The sequence below is a fragment of the Battus philenor genome, unplaced genomic scaffold, assembly GCF_028537555.1.
Source record: "Battus philenor isolate CCGP_79_NKW_IND1 unplaced genomic scaffold, ilBatPhil1.0.hap1 SCAF_24, whole genome shotgun sequence".
NCBI classification, from domain to species: Eukaryota; Metazoa; Arthropoda; class Insecta; order Lepidoptera; family Papilionidae; genus Battus; species Battus philenor.
Genome location: NW_027181687.1, coordinates 8,982,122 through 9,003,206, shown reverse-complemented (window position 1 = coordinate 9,003,206; position 21,085 = coordinate 8,982,122). Strand labels below are relative to the sequence as shown.

At 31.0% G+C, this 21,085-nt stretch overlaps 2 protein-coding genes across 2 annotated transcripts in view; one reads left to right on the top strand and one right to left on the bottom strand.

Moving 5' to 3' along the window:
- LOC137924616 (histone-lysine N-methyltransferase, H3 lysine-79 specific-like) overlaps nucleotides 1–3,270 on the top strand; it is a 45,075-nt gene extending 41,805 nt beyond the window's left edge. The window contains exons 9-10 of the mRNA XM_068768032.1: nucleotides 815–917; nucleotides 1,537–3,270. Coding sequence (XP_068624133.1) covers nucleotides 815–917; nucleotides 1,537–2,292 — 859 coding nt within the window. The 3' untranslated portion in view covers nucleotides 2,293–3,270. The remainder of the gene's footprint in view (nucleotides 1–814; nucleotides 918–1,536) is intronic.
- An 8,532-nt stretch (nucleotides 3,271–11,802) lies between these two features.
- The window catches only part of LOC137924622 (uncharacterized), a 30,191-nt gene continuing 20,908 nt past the window's right edge, over nucleotides 11,803–21,085 (bottom strand). Inside the window, exons 5-11 of the mRNA XM_068768040.1 lie at nucleotides 19,897–20,054; nucleotides 19,212–19,376; nucleotides 15,262–16,032; nucleotides 14,321–14,469; nucleotides 13,363–13,464; nucleotides 12,700–12,819; nucleotides 11,803–12,491 (exon numbers count right to left, since the gene is read on the bottom strand). Coding sequence (XP_068624141.1) covers nucleotides 12,287–12,491; nucleotides 12,700–12,819; nucleotides 13,363–13,464; nucleotides 14,321–14,469; nucleotides 15,262–16,032; nucleotides 19,212–19,376; nucleotides 19,897–20,054 — 1,670 coding nt within the window. The 3' untranslated portion in view covers nucleotides 11,803–12,286. The remainder of the gene's footprint in view (nucleotides 12,492–12,699; nucleotides 12,820–13,362; nucleotides 13,465–14,320; nucleotides 14,470–15,261; nucleotides 16,033–19,211; nucleotides 19,377–19,896; nucleotides 20,055–21,085) is intronic.

Here is a 21,085-nt window from a genome sequence, read left to right as displayed (position 1 = left end):
CGAACAGGCCCAATTAGAAATTTATGGGGGAGGCTTATGTCTAGTCCCAGGCAGTAGAAGCCATGTGGTTGAAATGATGATAGTATACACCATACCGAGTATCTGTGGCATGTATTGAAACGAAACGTTCAGGTCAAAAATTCTGTTAAAACATTGACGAACTTTGATAGAGGTATAAAAAAATGAGATGAGATATAAAAAAATGGTCCGTTCGATGGCAAATCGAATGCAATAAGTCATTTGAACAAAGAAGGGAGGTGGGAGAGTGACACTGAATATAAATCAAATCGATTTTGACAATTTTGAAATGTTTATAATGTTTTTTTTAATTCCTTAGATTAGCAAAGAATAGTCTGTAAAAAAATATCCCGTCGAACAAAGATATCAATAAAAAAAAGCATTGTACATAGACAGGATAATCGAAATAAATTTATTTTTTATTAGTTTGCAACACATAATTTTTCCTTTTTAGAGGTCGTTTAAAAATAAAAAAATAAAAGAGTGACTGTCTGTAATTTATTGAACTACTACTGTATATTGCCACACCACATCAATTGAGTAATGTATTGAAATATATATTATAAACAATAAATTGTTTTACCTTGACAACATTTCATATCCTTGTAGTTCGTAGATTTTAACTTTTTATGTCATATTAATTAATTTTTATTCCATAAAGTTCATCTTTAATCGTAAATCGAACGTAATATTTTACGACAAAGTTCTGTTATATCAATGCAATACTCATTAACACATTCTTTAAGTAGCAACATAATTCTTACCTTATTGATTTTCCTAGTAAATTTACTTCCAGAATGCTGGAAGAGGCAGAGATGAGACGTCTAGAAGAACAGCTGCGAGCGTTGAAGGCCGCTCAGCAACAGGAGACGTTCAGACAGATAAACGCTAATGAAGCTGTAAGTACCGATAATTTTTCACATATTTATTCATTGTTTTATTTTTTATTTTGAATCATTTATGGCTTAAGTTCCTAAAGTAGGCAAGGTGAACCCGCATAGTTCCGAATCTCCGAAAAAAATGCTTATTCACTATATGTACACGGGTTTCTTATATCTGGAGAGGAAGATCTTTGATCAATGTGTGTTGCCAGTGATGACAGGTCGCTCATGCAACTGATGGCCGCTGGGGCCGGTAGACGACTCTATAGTTAATGCCGCGGCAAGTCGCTGGATGGACAGCGCAGAACGGCTTGCAGTGGCTGTGTAACGGCTGAAAAGAAAAAGAAGCGTGGGTTCCTGAAAAAAATTCGGAAACAGTCTTTGAGAAAAAAAGTCTAGGAATCTTTAATTTATAGTTTTTGAAATATAAGTTTGAAAAAATGTTAGAAGAGACAAATTTGATCCAAATTAAAATCAAATTGAGCTCACTTATATTGAAATCCCTCAATACGTATTGCTATCAAAGGAAAAGTTGTTCTTCAAAATGGTAACTTTTATATATATACTATGGTACATAATTAACAGAACATGTAAATTACACCATTTTCCTTTCTTTATCCTAAGGTATTTCTTTCAGATGAATGAGCATTCATCTGAATTTGATAGAAAACGAAACTTACTCAAGAAAGAGATTGAGAAAGAAAAGAAAATTCTATTGCGATCAACGTCACAGTACAAGCCGATCACGAGAAACATTACAAAAACATCGCACAGCGATAAAAGTCCATCTCAACTGCCGGTGTACTATCAAAATAAATCAGAGCAAATACCAAAACCTCCATATTCCATTAATATTCCAGAAAACTCCATATTCTCTCCTAACTACGACGTTGAGAGCTACTTAAGAAAGAACCTTAACCCAAGTCGTGAGAGTCTAATTTCGAATAACATTAAAAAAGGACTCAAAGAAAACACTATAATCAGACAAACAAATTATACAGATAAAAACACAAGGGATGTTCTTTCGAACAATGGCAACACTGATAATAATTACACAGATAATAAAAATAATAATGTTATAGTAGAAAAAGCATTGGTACATACACAGCCGAGACGAGCAGTTAAAGAAGATTCATTGCCAATACCAGTTTTGAGACATTCTCCGATCAGTACAAATAAAGATGTGAACGAAAATACAGAATTGAGCGAAGCGATGCAAATTGTAGAAGATAAATGGAAAATTCCAGCAGTACAGAAGAATATACTAAAGACATTGCCGAATGAAGAAGGAAAGAGCGTTAATATACTGACACAGTTGGGATCCATCAGACGGCAGTTACAACTGGAACAGATGAAACTGGATAATATGATACCAAAGGACGATGACGTGTGACTATTCTGTTGTTTGAGTCATTTCGGCAAGGAAACTGGGTTTTGAATGGAAAAATATTTAAAAATGGTTCAGAAATTAAATTTTCCAACCAAGGAAATGAAGAAATGTTATGCTTGGCTTAATTAATTAGTTCCCAAACTTTTGCAGACTAATGGCTCTTGTAACAAAATCATTAGCCTGTGGAAGAGTTTCTTGGGAGCGATACCACTCCGATTAAAAACATTGGACTTAATTTTTTTATTAATTGAATGCATAATAATTAGTTTAATATTTTTTTATAATTTTTAATTTAATAATTATAGGAATTGATTTAAAATTTCATTCATATGTTCATCATTATTTAATGTAAATAGTGTAAAAACGAAATTATGAAGAAATGATTAATAATTGTTTTCACATTAGTTCAATTGGTCTCAATTAATTTAAAAAAAAATTAAAGTGTATACGCATTTAATACGATTACTAAATTAATTTATTTGATGGTTTGTATGTGTACATATTTATAAAACACACATATATTTCTATATATATGTATATATATATATACATATATAAATTATGCATTTGAAGGAAAAGTTGGGTGGTCGAAATGACTCAAAAGCTTAAAATAAATAATTCCTTCCAAAATTGGCCTAGCAATTTGATTTTAGGAATAAAATGCATGACGTTATGTCAATTTTAATACATAAATAATTACAATTAGTAGCTTGATATCGTTGCCTTATTGTGAACAATAAAAATGCTAAATAATATTTAGGAATTTATATGTCTATTTTCATGTAGTCAATTATTCTCTTAAAAATTAATTATTCCTAATTCAAATTTTCTCGACTAGTAAAACAATTAAAAAATATTGATAATATAGTAGTAACTTGCTTCCAATATATTAATCAAAAATACATAATAAAGTTACATTAGCAAAAATAAGGAGGAGAATTCAATAATTTATTAATATAAGGTTAATAAGTCCTACGACTAAAAAGCTCTAACCATAATAAGCCATCAGTTCAACTTTGTATATTTTACTAAAAACCGTAATTTTAACATTAGATTGTAGAATTTTTTGTTATTAGCTACCGAGAAAATTTTCTTGGCAGATACAAAAAAAAAACCTAATTCCTATTTCAAACATGCAAAACATTTATTATGTGTAATTTGCATTTATATTTTAATTTCAGCTTTCAAGAATGTAAGGATATCTATATTTGAATTTAGAATAGTTTTAATTTTAAATATTGTTTTAATATTATATTGTTTAGTCTAATCACCAAAGTTATGTTGTTTTTTTAATTAAGCGTTTTTATTTAATAAGCATGTGGATTGTTTTGTATTATTATTGTATTGATATATTAAATGTTTATTAATTGAATTGATACTAAAGTTTTGTTTTAGTTCTATATTTTATCTAGTTTTATTTTCATGTTATATCGCACGAAGAATCTACTAATTTCAGTGGAGTTTTTTTTTTAAATATAATGGTTCTCTTTGGTTTAATTTTTTTTAAATCTATATTTTTAGAGATAACATTTTCTGGTACTATATTATTTTGCATGTATTTACAAACATTACAAGGATATATGTGTATATATATATACATATAACGTTAAAAATCTTTTATGGAAAGTCTTAAGCGTAAACCTTTATTTACGATATAACCAATAGTCATACTTGAATCTTAAAGTTAAGTTCAAGTCAAAATAGTATTTTCCACTGATAAATATAATCGGCTTTAATGCTTTATCCATAAATTAATAATTCGAAATCAGGTGTATTCTGTTATTTCACTCACTCATTACCATTTCTCGATTTTATCGATACGAAAGTGTATTCCATAATAAGCTAACCGAGAGGTGGCTTAGAAATAGTCGATGTCTAGTAGTTGTCGATGTCGACGACTATGACGACGATTTGGAATGTCACTAAATTTTATTCCCTGGATAAAGTTAATATAGCTTTCTCTCAGTCGCACATTTGGAAGTGAAAGAGACAGTTGATTGTAGTGAACATTATTAACTATGAAGAAATTTAAAGATGGGTTTACATGCGTTTATATATTAAAAATATGAGTATTTAACAATTTATGCATCTGTATTTTGTTTTGTCACCTTCTCAGTTAACGAAAAATGTCGTTCCGATCTTTTTGGTACCGGGTTTTTGTGTATTTTGTATATTGATGTACTTGATTTATTGTCTAAAAACACAGGTTCACTTTATAAATAGAAAGGAGTCCAAAATATGTAAAATCATACGGTAAACATAAATATTGAACATCACAGCGATAATGTTTCTCCACCTAACAAATAGTAGATGCATGTAAAGTCATCCTTACCTCGTTACTACTAAAATGAGATAAGTTTTTTAACATATTCTCTCCTAGTACAGCATAATTGTTACATATTTAATTTTATAAAAATTAGAGACGATTTAATTTTTTTTTTTGTTAATTGAATTAATAGGCTAATCATTCTGTGTTGCCCGTGTAAAAGTCAGTTTTGTTTCTTAATGAATAGAACTGAATTTGCACTTGACTTCGCTGGCTCTTTTGTAAAGTTATTTAAAATATTGAGTCAATAAATGATGATGTTTTTTGTTATTGTATCCGCAATATATTGTTAACGTAAGTACATTGTCTAACGGTAGAGCTAGTCAAAATGTACGATGTTATTTATTTAAAATTAAATAAGGTTTCCGTTAGAAAATGTGAAATATTTTCTAGTAAGAGAAGGGATGCAGACTATTTTGATTAGAAATCGATTCTTTGATAATCACTCTCTTACTTCATTGTGCATTCCTTTTAGGTACACCCAACTCTTTTTTACACGATTTTGATATAGCACAGTTGACAGTACCCTTTTTAAGAAGTTTTAGTTCTAGCACGAATTAATAAATAAAATTAAATTTCAATTTTACCTAGACACATGTCAAATATTTTTTTAGTTTGTCTTTTTGGGTTGGTTTGTAATTAAAATTATTGTTTTTTTTTTTCAAAATACTTTTGTACTATAGGTTTTGTTACTCTATTACAGTGTTTTTTTTTAAATCACAAGTATTTATTGCATGCTTTTCTTAGGAACGTATTTACCGTGTAAATAAAGAGTTGAATGTATTTCATATTTAATGAAGCTAATATTCCATATAAATTTATAGTATTGTAGTGCCAATGTCTTCTGAATAATTAATTAACAATTACAATTTACATACTTATACTCAATAAGAAAGATTTGAAAAGTATGGAGTCGGCTTCGATACTGTAGTGACTCTCAGACTTGTTTCAGTCTTCTGGTTCTAGTAACGCTTATTAATTTGTTTCAAATAACTTAAATATTCATCTACTTATATATTAATGACGATATTGCTAATGATTAGATTCTTTCATTACTGTCACTGGTAGCCAACATACATCAGTTTATGGCTTTGCTGACGTACTTCGAGGCACTAGGATATCTTACTAATAATTAATTAAAAATAGAACTATTTTTTGAAGCCTACTAGAGTTTATATTGTGTCAATAAGTTGTGTTTTCTTTGAAACTTAGATGTTATTAAGACGTAAGTAATAACTAAAATGTGAGGCTTGCTATTATTAAAAATTATGTTTTATAATAGTATGAAAAAATATAAATTATATTTATAAGCATATTTATCTCTAGTTTTTAATTATGGAGGTGGCTTTAACAAAGGAATTATTTGGTAATTGTGGCCGCAGGATGTTCACTACTAGACATGAGCTTCCTCCTATATATTTTTAAAAGGACCGGTTGGAATCGACTTCCGGCCATACAATCCATCTTGTAGTGGTGGAAATCCTACGCCGCGCTTGCACATCCGTAATCTCTGAATCAGTACCATACCATTTGTTCTACGCCCTATGTGTCTTGCAAACTGCTTCTTTAATTTGCCAAACCGCTAGGCTGTGTCGATTAGTTTCGTTTCTCTACGGATTTCCTCGCGGCTCATGGCCACACATTTCCCCGTGACTCGTTGAGCGAATGTGAACTTGCCAATAAGGCCCGTAGTAAGAGATCATGTTTCTGAGCTAAAGTTTATCTTTAACTAATAGATTATTTAACAAAAGGAACTGTTTTCGGAGACAACTACCTAAAAGCGATGGTAGTTTGTTTATACTAGCACGTACATATATCTATCTCGCTCGCACATGTGTATACATTTTTACGATACAAAAATATTTTCTGTAATAACCTACCATTGAAACTTAAGATAAATATGCTTCCGAATATACGGTCTGGTTGTGTTAATAACCTAAATAATAAAATATTTGGATACTTTTTGTGGTTAATGAATAATAAACCTACTTGCATAACCTAGAAATATAATATTACAGTTAATTATTATTTGTATAAACGCAATGTTGAAAATACGTTTTAATTGTTACCTAAGATAATAATAATATATTAAACTGCATTAGTAATTTAGCATTGCGTATAATGGCGTCGGAATTGAAGACATTTGGGTTATGAAAAGACTGGAGTAGGTTAAGAGAAAGAGCTTGGATAAAGGAAAGTGAGATTTTTATACTATTTTTTTTCGTAAATGCGATTATATTTTTACACGCTTCTCGTTTAGGTGTACGCCAAATTGTATATTAGTAGATTGTTGCATTGTACACATACGTTACATGATAAATTATCAATTATTTTCTAAATTAAAAAATAGCCCTTTTGTTGGAGATGTTATCGAGTTTCATATATATCTACATTTATTTGTGAAAGGAGCCTGAAATTTTATATTTGTAAAATTTAATTGACGAGTGGCAGCCCTAGCTGATATCCCCGGAACTCGGCTGCGTCCCTATCCAAAAAAATAGTACTGTATAGCCCAAGAAGGGGTTCCCCCGTGAGCCATCAGGCTCCGCTATTTTAAAAGTGCCTAAGACCCCTTTTCTCAAGTCCACAAAATCTACAATTGCCCTTCGGGCAGTAGTGAGAAACCATTAAAATATAAATATAATATAATAAAAGAAATGTACTTTAATAAACAAACCAAATACATCTGCGTTGTGATTAAACTTAGATAAAAAAATCATTGTCGTGTAACGTATGTCCACAATGTAATAAAATGCACTTATGATACAGTAATTGTTATAAAGTTAAACTGCGTTCTACTCGTCTGGACGCAAAAGCGATGTTCGTAGTAAATTATGCTATTGAAATAAAAGTTGCAATTTTGTTCTTAGTTTCATTTACTCTCCTTTATTCCCACCGTCAAGCACGATTTATATAATAATTGAAATATAAAAGGTGTTAAACTGTGCAAAAGACTAATGAACCAATTATTTATTTATTCGAAAATAATTTTGTGAAGCGCCATCAAAGACAAAAAATATAGATAAAATGTACATTTAAATGTGTTTACAACGTATTTTCTCCCCATGCTTCTACTGCCAAGTTCGGATGATGTTAGAGTATGTACTTGAGGTATACATATAAAAAATATTTTGTAGTAAACGTCGTACATAAGCCAACTGAAATACCGCTGAAAACAGTGCGGTCATTGAATTGCCTTATTAAAGATATATTCGATGTCACTTTGAATCAATCGTGGCTATATCCAATGAATAACGCGCTGCCTTTTGATATGATATACGTACGGTCTGTTAAAGTTGTATTCAAAATATATTTTATAATTCTGATAATTTTACTGAATAGGTTTCAAAATACATTTAAGGTATTAAGTTCTTTTTTTTCTATAATTTATAGTCCCTTGAAACAAAATGAAACTAAAGCCAACATGCTAAACCCTGAACATTTATTAAAAATATTTTTATCGTTAAAATCGGTGTAGTTAGTAATTATTTTCAAGACATGGATTGACATAAATTGCCATTTTCTTTTAAAATAAGGCCATTGCACGACGATTTTTTATCTCTTTGTATGCACGATAACATGAAAAAATATAGAAAATCGAGGATTTCTATTCGCAGACAATAGAAAAAAGGTCACAGGATGCACAATGTGTCAGTTGCCATTAGTTATTTTTTAAAAGAGCAATAATTTTAAAATACGTGATTGTTTTTTTTTTAATAATTATCTCCGAATGGCCACTACCAGCCATATCACTTAATTTTGACTTTTCGTTATATATAACACAAACCAACCTTGCAAAATTTGTGACTATACATCACAATGTGAAACGAAACCTTTGTACCTCGCCTTAGAGAAATGCGGCGAGGTGGAGACTGAGGAAGAAGTCGTGACCACCATCGCCACGAACGTTAACGGCAGACGATATTTCCATTGCATTTTCTCTGTTGTTGTTGTTGCCAGCCCTAAGGCTTTTACAGCTTCATCTGAACCGAGTTCACGGAGCGGAAGGGAAACTTATAAACTAGAAAAATAAAGCTTGTAAGACGCCTACCAGTTGCACGATGACGTACGCACGTAGCAGAGGTTCTTCGCGAGTAGAGCTTTATTGGGATGTGTGCTTGCGGCTTGGGCAGCGCGGACCACAGGCGAGCCGAGAAGGATCTGGATCTAATCACGGTTCGCGGTTAGGGAGCGGGCGGCCGCTCTCTAAAAACGGGTGTTGTGGCGTGGCGGGTAGTGTTTGGTTCTGTTGTATATAACCCGGTGACCTGTGTGAAGTGTCGCAGGTGCAGTGGTTGCTGGTGCTGAGGTTTACGCTTGGAGTGTTGTAAATTACGTCTAATAAAAAATTACGTCTGCAGCGGGTGTGGTGTGGCGAGTGTTTTGTGAGACCTTATGATGGGCGTGAGGAGTACGTCTTAGGGACGTCTCTTGGTCTTTACTGAGGTGCGGGGGGTAGCGCGAGGCGCTTGCTATGAGGGGGTTGGGATGTGAGGAAGGCCAGTATTTCTCTTATGTTGCCGCGCCCATATGTAAGGCGCGGTACAGCTTTAGCACTGTAATGCCAGTTATTGGAGATAAATTTTAAGTTGTTAAATCCGTTATTTAATTTGGTTTTAGATTATGGTTTCATAAAAAACTATTCGCACAGGATTTAAATGTTTTATTTCTACTAAATATTGACGCAGCAAAATGCTGTTGCGTCAGAATTTAAAAAGTAATCAAATTAAAAACATTTTTTTCATAAACATTTGGTATAAGTCTTACAGAGTTTTGACGGAAATTTTTAAGTAAAAGATCGACCGAAAATATTTTTACTACTACTTTATATTAATCAATATCCAGTCAAAAGTTCCCTTTAATCTAAATTATGTTGTGCGAAGGAAATCAAATCAAAATAAACCGGGCGCAGTCAAGAATTCCCCAAAAAAACGTAATTCCTTTAATTCCTAATCTATAGTTAATGCTGCATAAATGTTCCATAAATGCTACAAATTGCTAACTCGCGAGTCTGGCGTCACACAAAGCTGAGAGAAAAATTGACTTTATAGCTCGGGTAACGTCTAAAGCATTTTTAGCTACCACACTTGACAATCACAATCCTAAATTCAAAATAACTCCATTTTTAAAATGTGTTGTTTTGAATGTATTTTGCTAATTCGGCATAAATGCCCTTTTTCACTTGAAATCTTCAAATGAAAAAGTTGTAGTTTCTTATTTCAGAATCTCATTCAGAAAGTTTTAGTGGCAAGGAAAAATTAAACTAAAAGGAGATCAAAAATGCTGCGGTGAAACAACGATAACTTAAAACCATTGAATTAAGTTGGACTAATATTTAATAAATTTATTATCCGCAAAATGAAACCCCACAATTTGGTTTTGCAAAATGAATGTTACCTATATGATTAATTGTAAACATATATAAAATATAATTCTGCTTCTGTTATACATTATATCTCTTTTCAGGTATGTACTTTACTATATATATAAACAAATATTAATGAATTTAAACAAGAAATCTAAAAATAAATACACAGTTCACAATTAACGTTTGCGCCCGGCTAAAAGAAAAGTCTTATATCGCGTTGTATGCATGATATATATATATATATATACATCAAGTGTTCTGAATTTCAGCCGATAATAAATGAACAAAATTTACATGTACAGTATCCGGCGATAAATATTGCACATCGACCTTTGGAAAGAGACAATCGGCTAATTTCGGCTTCGTAGAGCAGTCTGTCCCACACTACCTATGTGACGTTTCGTCAGTCTTATTTCGTGCGACAGAAATAATTCTCTACGAAGCCGATGGTCTCTAAGGATGATGTGCAATATTTATCGCCGGGTGCTGTATAAATTGTATTATTATACTCGTATATTACACCATTTTAAAATTTTATTGTTTAAAAACTTATTGCATAACACTAGAAAACATTGTATGTAAGATTGCATTGTAATGAAAGTTACTTGAACTCGTGTACATAGCCGGACAACATATATATGGAACACAAAATCTAAATTGATAAAAAAGCCATTTTTAAAAGCTTAAACATGGTCTTTTTTAAGACGATATTTATGGAAATTATTTGTGTATCCAACAATAAACGTTAACGTGGCCTTTTTCAAAGTACCCTCATTCAGAAACTGTTTACATTTAACTTCTTTATTATATTTGTAATTCATCTTAAATACTTTGCAAGATATTCACAAATATTAAAACAGCCAAGGGTTTCAAACACCTGGTTTTAAATACTAATAGTGTTTTAACTCACAATCGTTAGCAACGAAAATGCTTTGTAATGAACACTTACCTTTTATTGTCTGAAATACGCCCGTCGAGGTTAAACATGTTTTCGACTCTTGATTGTACATATTTATACCCATTATTGCGTGTATATATGCTTATAAATATATATATGTGCACATATAACAATAAAATATACATCTGTACAGGACTTATATGTTAGGGTAACTCTTTATTAATAACTATATATATTTAAATATCAGAATCAAATAGTTTTATAATCTTCACAATTCTTTTTGTAATAACACAAATAAAAATGCACAATTTATATCTTTTTCAGAAAAAAGAACAAAAAAAAATAGTTTCTTAAAAACAATGTACACAAAATTTGCAACATTTTTTTTCGGAATAAAAAAAAAGTTGTATATATCACATCAAATATTTTTACTACCTGAGCGTTTGGAAGTGTCTCCGTTTTGTTTTTTATCCTTGCCAGTGGCATAAATGGGTACATAGACCCTAATCCTGGGTCTTGGTTTTAAACCATGGACCACCACAAGCCATTAGACTGGATCATAAACCATTAACGCTAATTTACAAATCTATTTGTTTGTTTGGCAGCCTTTTTAGTCTCTGAATGCAACCTCGAATGAACCTAAAGATCGTCACGAAGATGGCCGTTTTTGAGCTGCTCGCTTCCGGCGAGTTGTCGCTACCTTGACGATGTTGGTTCACATAATGGCGAGTCTACCCTCGCCGCGTACACCGGCTCGTGGTCGCCACTCGAACTTTTCGACCACAACGACCATCGGTAGCATGAGCGATGTGCTCAGGCGATCTTTGGGGGAGTCTTATGCCTTAAAGTGGGCGTTGACTAAGAAGTTATGACGACCCATCAAAAACTTTACTTCATTAGGGCCCAATTAAAATTATTCAATTATTCTTATTAATTGAGATTTCTAAATATGGTATATAAAACGTGGTTCATATATATATATAATAAGCCAATTATAGCAAAATCCTTGAAACCTCAATGTTTTTATTACATTTTAAACCATCCAGTAAGCCAATAGTGCCCACCTTTCACTTCTATGTGCATTTTGTTTGATAGTTGCAATATGTTGCTTGAGAGAAATGTTTTCAAGGAACCATATAGACAGCTCACTGGTGACTGCCGTGGCATAAATGGTTCATTCAGAGGTAGCCCGGTAAACCTAGTGACTATGAAAAAATTTAATTTTTCACATAGTGTACACATGTTAAGATTGATCTTGAGAACAAACACAGGACTTTTCCCCACTTCTATGTTAAGTCTGAAAGCATATGTACCGTTTTGTTTAAATATAATCACAAATATTTAATTAAAAATATATCTTCTTAGGTACTTGTAGTTTTAGAATAATACAATTTCTTGATAACACTTAATGCATTAAAAACTGCCTCAAAGTAGGTCCATTTCTGCCTAGCGGGTCTTGTGGGAACATTATCATGTCTCCCACCCAAGTAAATTGTAATAAACGGTTCTCTATTATAGATCGCCATCTTGGATTTTCTTGTAACAAATCTCTGTATTGGTCTGTCGACACGACCACACCATCGAACTCAGCTGCACATTGCACTATGTACCTGTTAAGAAAGAAAAAAAACATAAGCATTATTTGAGCTTTGAGCTGTCAATGAGCTCTCCTCCCTTATTGTCATATATTGGGTTTAATTTCCAGTACCTAGATTCTGTAGTCTAGTCCTAAATGTAGCCAGAATTATACTCTACAAATCCCTTTTGATGACTCATTGAATGTTTCCTGATATTAAGAAAGTTTCACTATAATTTTACCTATCATCATATGAAGTGATCATTCTGCCCTGTATTTCCCTTGAGGGTGTGTATATAACTAATCCTTGTCGCTCCAACCTGTCCAGTAGCCGTGGGTCTGTGCTTTTACCAAATTTACACCTGAAATAGCAAATGTAAGTATATAGAAAGTACACAAATCAGTAGCACCTTCCCTTGTCTCACTGCGCATATACCATAGATGATGAAACATATACTATAGAAATATTTTCCATGCTATGAAGCACATGCATAATCATATATTATACTGCCTTATTTTAATTACATATCTCTGTAATATAACTCATCACCATCATTTCAACCACAGAATGTCCAATATTGTACATGGTCCTTCCCATAGGTTTCCAACAATACAGGTTGGAAATGGCCTGCACTCATTATCTTCCTAACAATAATACTAAAATTACAATCTGAATATATTTCTAAACAGCTCAAAAAAATAATGAATCAGTGTTAATAAAAAAATATTTTAAGTTACATATATGAATGTCCTCATTGCTATGAAGATTTTATAAAGAAATACAAAGTATAGCCATCACCATGGCTAGTTTACTTAAATTAATGTATCATAAGAAAAATAAAAAGTAAAATGTAACATTTAAATATTATATTTTCCAGTCACGAAAAGAAAATATTTTCATTTACCTGAAGTGAGGAACAAACGCCTTAACATTATGACCGCGCCTTACAAAGTAATCAATGCATATCTTCAATCCTTTCACAGAAAATTCCTTGCCCAAGGTATGCCTTAAAATATTTAAAAAAATTCATAGGTTGAAAATAAATAACATGAAGTTGGTAGATAGTATGGATATAAATTACATCCAGCAGTCATATTGGCCACACATTCTCATTGCATGTGTCCAACAGTGTGTAAATTACAAAAGTAACAACAATATTTTCAAAAAGTTTGTCATATATATATTTTTTTATCTAAGTTTTGAGAGTATTATGGACACAATTTCAATATCATATGTTAAGTACATATATAAAGGATGTCAATAGCCAGTTGACCACAGAAAATTAATTAAGAGACCTATTTTAAGTAATTTTATAATTATTGTTATTTAGTAAAATCAATTTTATGTATGTCATGGTGTTCTTTCTATAGGTCTTAACTTTTGTTTTCACGTTCATGTTCCTTGAGTAACCTCTAGAAATATTGCACACAAAAGATTTTGAAAGGAAAAAGCACTTGTCAAACTATATATTCAAATTTAATTACTGCATACACCTTTAACAGCACCACAGATAAAAAATAAAATTTTTAATGCATTCTCTGGGATATCTAATGTCCCAATTTCAATTTGACTTAATTCATGAGATATCTTGTAAGAGTGAAATAAAAAATCGTTAATGAAAAAGTTTGTTCAATTATAAGAGTAACACTGTTTTATATAATACATGTTAAAATAAGCGTTATTTCATCACCCTCAGGTTCATTCATGTGATGATTTAAACCCAATAACAACCATTAGCCATACAATTCTGTTCACATTTTCAGACTTAGAGACGAAGTTAACAAAACTGCTTTACATATATGGCTTTTGTATATAAATACATCATATTGTCAATACAGAACCTATAATGAAAATATACTCACTGCATGGCAACATTACTTCCGTCAACAACAATCATTCTTAAACCAGAATTATTTTTTAAGTATTGCCCTGGGTTGTATATATTACTACCAATGCTATTTCTTGAACTTGCCTGACCAAGGATTACTTCTTTGATATAATTACTTGAGGGCTATAAACAGATATTACATGCAATATAATCACATTCAAACTAAATTTCACAAATAAAATGTTTGATCAACAAATGTAAAAGATATTAGTATTATACCTGGAATATTTATAAAAGCAACAAATAAAAATGTGTAAGTATCCAGCATTGTTTTTTGGACAGTTATTCAGATAAATTATTATAATACCACATACAATAACTCAGACAATCATATAGGGAATATTGCCATATAATAAAAGGTCAAATATTTGGATGTGTTTTGGCTAAGAAATTATGTGGCTATATTCTTTATCACTGGATTAAAAAAAATGGTGAATATTTAGCAAATAGGACATCAGCTCATATCTGAAGCTAAATTGGCAGGATCATTTAAAATTTAGTTAGGTATGGCATTGCAAAGAGGCTTTCGCTATTTGAGTTGTCAGCCCCAACCTCTGCAGTTCCCCCGGAATGCGATGGACCTAGCACCCATAGGATTCATTTAGGTCCCCATCCATGAAATTGTGGCAATGTATCAAAATTATGAAATTATCTTTTTAAATGTAAGTAGTAATAAATAAGTCCATACTCAACATATAGAAATATATTTAAATCTATATTTGTATGAACTCATTATTGGTATTAAATTTACTAATCTTAAATTCCGGGGATTTTACCATTCAATAATGGTTTCCGTAATAAGCCAACATTTCAACTTTACGTAAATATGCATCTGAGTATCTAGTCCTTGATAAAACCACACAAACATATGATTAACATTAAATATTGAAAGTAATAATGAGTTAGTATTTTTACCTTTATTTTAATACTTGAGACTGAACTTGAGTTGACATTGCATCCATTGAATACAGTCTGTGTGATCAATTTCAATAATTTATTCTTTTCTTTGGAATCCATCTTTGATATGCCTTTTACAAATTTTTGCATTTTTTTATCTTTATTGCTCATGTTAAGTACAGTTACATCTGACTCCCCACTCAACGACAGATTTGAATTGCTAAGTGACAAATCATTTCCATCAATTGTGTTAACTAAGTCTACGACCATATTAGCCGGATTAGCACCCTGTTGCAAGCTATCTTCAGTTAAATCTATTGTTAGAAAGGAATCTTCATTTATTTCTTTAGTTAAGTTAATTATTTCTGTATTGTGATCTTTCGTTAATGAATTATTATTTTTTGTTGGAGTTTTTGATTGATCAATTGATACACTTGAATGACATTTAGGTGTTGAGCAATGAATTGGTGGGTTTATGCTTGAGCTCTGCCATTCATTATATCTGTCTTCATTGTCACTGATAACCACTAAATTATTATTTATATTTAAATCAGGCTGATTCTGAGTACTTGTTGGCATCTGTGTGTCATCTAAATCTATAACAGTGTTATTCAGGGAGTTGTTAAAGCCTGTAGATGAGTTATTGTCTTGTAATTTTTGACAAACCTTTATGACATTGCTGAGAGTTTTTCTTTTAAACTTTCGCTTTTTCTTGCTATTTTTTTGTGAGCCTATTGTTTTATTCATTTTTCTTTTACTACTTAATCTAATAGAATGTTGTGAATTATGCTGAAAAATAAATTTATAAAATCATTGTAATTTAAAGCATAGGTTTACAATGGAGGCATTATCTTAATCTTAGAGCCGCTCAAGATTTTTGTGATGTTGACCGGTCCAGAGGTGAATAAACTGGGGCTTTATGAAATACCTCTACATTATTACAAACATAGCATATAAGTCATCAAAAATATCGTTATGTATGTAAGTGGGATTTTTTTTGTGTAGATCATAGATGTTTGAGAATCCAATTTAAAGTCTGACATAGCTGTATATTGCAGAAGTGTTGAGTAAAATTTGTTTTTGTAAATGCATTGAGTAATGAAAGTTTATAAATTATATCAACTGAAATTAGACCAAATGTTTGAAATGACGAAAACATTTTGAAGATGAATAAGCAGATGTAGCTTTGTGCAAAAAGAAAGTGGCTTCGCTGGCCAGCCCTTTCTTGGCATACTCAACAAAATTTAAGCATATAGTCACCAGACTAATCATGGATGAACACAGGAAAAAATAAAGTTTTTGTATTCAGTAAGTAGCTCAAACTTTTTAATATTTTGGAAGGAATCTATTTTAGTACCGATACTTTACATAAAACCAAAAAGGTTTATTTGCTATAGCAAAATTGAATTGGGCAATAGCTGTTATCCCTGAGAGACCCAGTAACTCAATTTGTAATGTAATTTCTTAACCATTATGTGTTTAACCTGCAGATTCTAAATGTAATGAGATATAAAATACTGACCCAGAAGGTAGTTAATACATTCTGCAAGCAGTTAAAATCTCAGCATGGTAATGTTGCAATGCTAATAAAATCTATCGTAGGCAGATTACAATGGCCACTTAACACTTTATACCTAATTTCAACTGTGTATTTAATGAGAAGTTTACTAACAAACGTAACCAGATTTTAACGAGCAACATGACAAATGTAACAACTTTACGTGATACGGATATCGGGATCCCTAAGAATCCCGTTACTTATAAAGAAAAACAAAATTATGTTAATGAGTCAAGTACAGTCACACTAAGATATCTTTAGAGAAAGTTTTATGAATTAGTGTTACAATTAATTACACCAAAACAAAAATTTTGAACCACCCCTATATTATCCTAAAAAAAGTTGGAGATAAAACATATAGAATATTTTACTTAGGGCCCCATTACCAAAAACAAAGCTTTCATCTTAAATTTTGTATAATATTAATATCCTAAAATTATTACTCTATAAATAAAAACTCACAGATGAACAAGAAGACTGCCTTCCCATAGTTTTATTTAGATGACTTCCAGATTTTTTCTTTCTTGACATTAAATAATATATATTATTTTACAAAATAGTAAACACTCTTTTTTAAAAACAAACCAATAAATTCAAAAATTCAAAATGGTGGCTTTGACAACTTTAAAACATTTTCGTTCTAATTTTGATGTACACTACCACAGATTATAATTGATTATGCTTATAGACATAAGGAATTTCTTGTAATATTAAAAAAGAAGTAGATTTTTCGTAGAAACATTGAAAGTGTGGAAAATTTTATTCGTAATAAATTAATAATTTTTTACCACATTTTTTAGATCAATTTACTGATATTTGCATTAGTAGGAAGGCTGTTAAAATTTGTTTCCATTAAAAAAAGAGTTTTAAGACCACAATTAAAATGGATTAGTAAAAATGATCAACATGGAAAAGACAAATTGTTTTAGTACACAGCCAATAATTTTTATACCACGCAAATTTTAAATTCTCTTGATTGATCAATATGATATTTAAGTTTTTATCCGGTACTATTTATTTCAATTATAAATTAACTTTAATTAAATTATTCGCTTATGTACTAAAGGTTTACGTAAAATTGCTAGTAAGAAATTATTTTTTTATTCACTACAGAAGTAATATCATACAACTTTAATACACTTTGGACGAATACAAAACGTCATTAATTATGTTTTAAAATAAATTAGCCTCTTTAACATAAGTATTTAAAAATATTTACATCTTAAGTTAAATTCAAAGGATAGGTGGGAATAGGCTTAAAGTGTAAAACTAATGTATTTATTACAGCCAGTTTATAAAATAAACGAGAGAGCGTGCATTCATGTTTATATTTTCCTGCTAAATATTATTAATTTAGTTATTATTAAAAATATTTATATACTTGCGAATTACATATATTTTTAAAACGAGAAAATCTGAATACATTTTTAGTTATTGATTTTTAATTTAAGATTTTTTTTTAAATATTATTGTAAGTATGGGATTGCTTTTTCGTATGCACATATACATACAGCGTTAATAAATATTTCAATAACTTAAGATTTTAAAGTTTCCTTTAAATTATTTATAGATGTTGCTACACAAACCTTTTAACTACTTTTTTCCCAATTATAGCTACAATTCATAAATATAGGTTGGTAGTCAACGCACGAAAACATGCCCTATTTCTTTTTCAAAATTCTACAGTATTAATATTCAATCTTGCAATAGTTTTTATGTTTTGTCAATATCAACTTATTACCGATTAGTTTGTTATTATGACTAACATGAAATAACCAACAATGGTAAAAACTTTACACCACATTTAATCTATGTTGGTCGTTGTCTAAGTAAAAGAACCCAAGTTCTTGTGGTTAGTTCATACAGGATGATTCTGTTCATAGGTTAATGTATAGCTTATAGTGAACAAAAAGCTTTATACCGGTTTAATATCGGTACGTGATAAGTGATCATCATCGCTTTGCCATCACAAATGTCGTGAAGCAGTAAATGTTACCATGCAATAGCATTTTGTCCGACAATATGTTCATAATTTTTATTAAAAAATAGAGCACGTCTTCAAGGATTTATATAACTACGTTTCTTGCATAAAGAAATAGGCCTTCCATAGATTTCTAATAGGACCGGGTGTAGACAGACAGCATCTAGCGTCTTCAGACAACCTTATTAAGGTGTCTGTTCACTTTATAGGTGGAAAGACTTAGTGTAAATCAAATCTGAGTGCTGTGCGGCCTGCTAACTACCACTACAACTTGCCAAACTCTTCGCCAATATTTTGATAACTTTCGTTTGTCTACAAAATCATTCAGCGTCTTCCGGCGATCTTAACAAGGGTGTCTGTCCGCCTTATGGACATCTTACGATGTGTGCACCGTATTTATTTACAAGTGTAAATTTCAACTGTTCGCACACAAGTGTTACAATCGACGCGGCAACACCAATGGAATTTGCACTCGCAACGCTCCTTGATAACCATCTTTTTCGTATTGTATCCTCTGCCGCAACACATCAGGGCACAACCATCCATTCCCGCTGATGTCCTGTTACATTCTCTTCCTGTTGTACCCAATGAACCCTACAATTTAATTATTTTGTTAGAAATGTGCTTTTTCAACAAGAAGCTCGTTTTTTAAAATTATATATTTTTTTTACATTATACTAGATACAGTAATGGCTCTGATAAATTAATATTATATTGTAACTTAAATGGCGGATCTCTTTCATCGCGTGTTTTGACTTTTAAGGCAACAATCAATTTACACAAAACCAAATAAATAAAAATCTTAATTTAAAAAATATTTCGGCATTATTTAAATATATCTTTTCCTCCCCTACTCACAACATTTATATTTATACTATATATTTTAATTTTTAAATAATTTATTTTAATTTCAGATTCTTTTTCAGAAAAAGCTTAAATATACTTCTACTGCATAATAATATAATAAGTAACTGTAATTTATAAATTAATGTAGGAAGAATTAAATATTCTTAAAAATCAAAAGCGGTAACTTATTATAGTTTAGTTAATTTTTTTATCGATTTTACAAAACGTCTTTACATATTTATATATGGCAACAATTAGATTCTCTTACCAGCGTTTCATTCCTGATGCAATAGTTAGGTGATTCTTCCAGATACACCAGATCGTGAGCGGTTGGCAAGGTGTAGTGTGGATTGCCTAGGCGGAGTTTCCCACGTCTGGATACCTTTACTTCTGTGGCACCTTCGTACTTATCTTTGAGATAATCTCCTGCAAAATATATTTTTTGTCTATTTTGGGAGAGGCATTGTACTGCAGCGTAATTTTATATAGTAAAGTACTTCTTTAATCATCATCGTTTCAGCCGTAAATAGTCAATTGCAGGATATGCCTCTAGGTACGCCTTTTCCATAGATTTCTAAAAGAACTTGTTAAAAGCAGCATCGAGGGTCCAGCATCTTCCAACGTTTTTAACAAGGTCGTCTATCCAACTTCAAGGTTGACGACCTTTGCTGCGCTTGCCGATCCGTGGTCTCTATTCCAGAACCTTAAGGCACCAGTATATGCCCTATATTTTGGTTAATTTAAGAAATAAAAAATAATGGATTTTCTGTTAATTTTTGTAAGAAAGCAAAATCGAAGTATGGTCACCCAGATACATATTCATGTTAATAATTAGAGTCTTATTGTTTCGGGGTAAGTCATGTCCGGCCAAACTGGTATAAATTGACCTTCACAAATATATACTAGTTTTATTTTACTACATTTAATTTAATTAATTATCATCGTGAATTATAGTTGTAAGGAGAGAAGAACAAGAATGAATAAAACTAGTAATTAATTTACTAACTGATCTATAATTATTATAAGAACTTGACAGATATTTTCAGACCAGAGATAATAGAATTGAATAAGAATTTATACATATTTTTTTCATAACCTCAAATAACATTCAATCGTTTCATTGTTAAAAAACATATAGCATTTCAATGAATTCAATTTGCATTACTATTTTTACTTTGTTCTTCGAACTATATAAAAAACAATGACAGTTAATTTAAGTGAACGGTTTCACATGAACAAAGACTAATGGAAAAAAAAATGGAGGATTTAAACCGTCAAGGGAACGCATAGACAATTAACTGTTTTTAATTTGTAGTAGCACGTCATTATAAATGTAACACGGTAGACCACCCAGACATATTTAAATTTATACCAAACTAATTAAAGTAAAAACGCAAAACCGAAATGGTGATGTAACAAAAACCGAGTTGGTCAAACCACCTTTGTCGGCGCGCCGT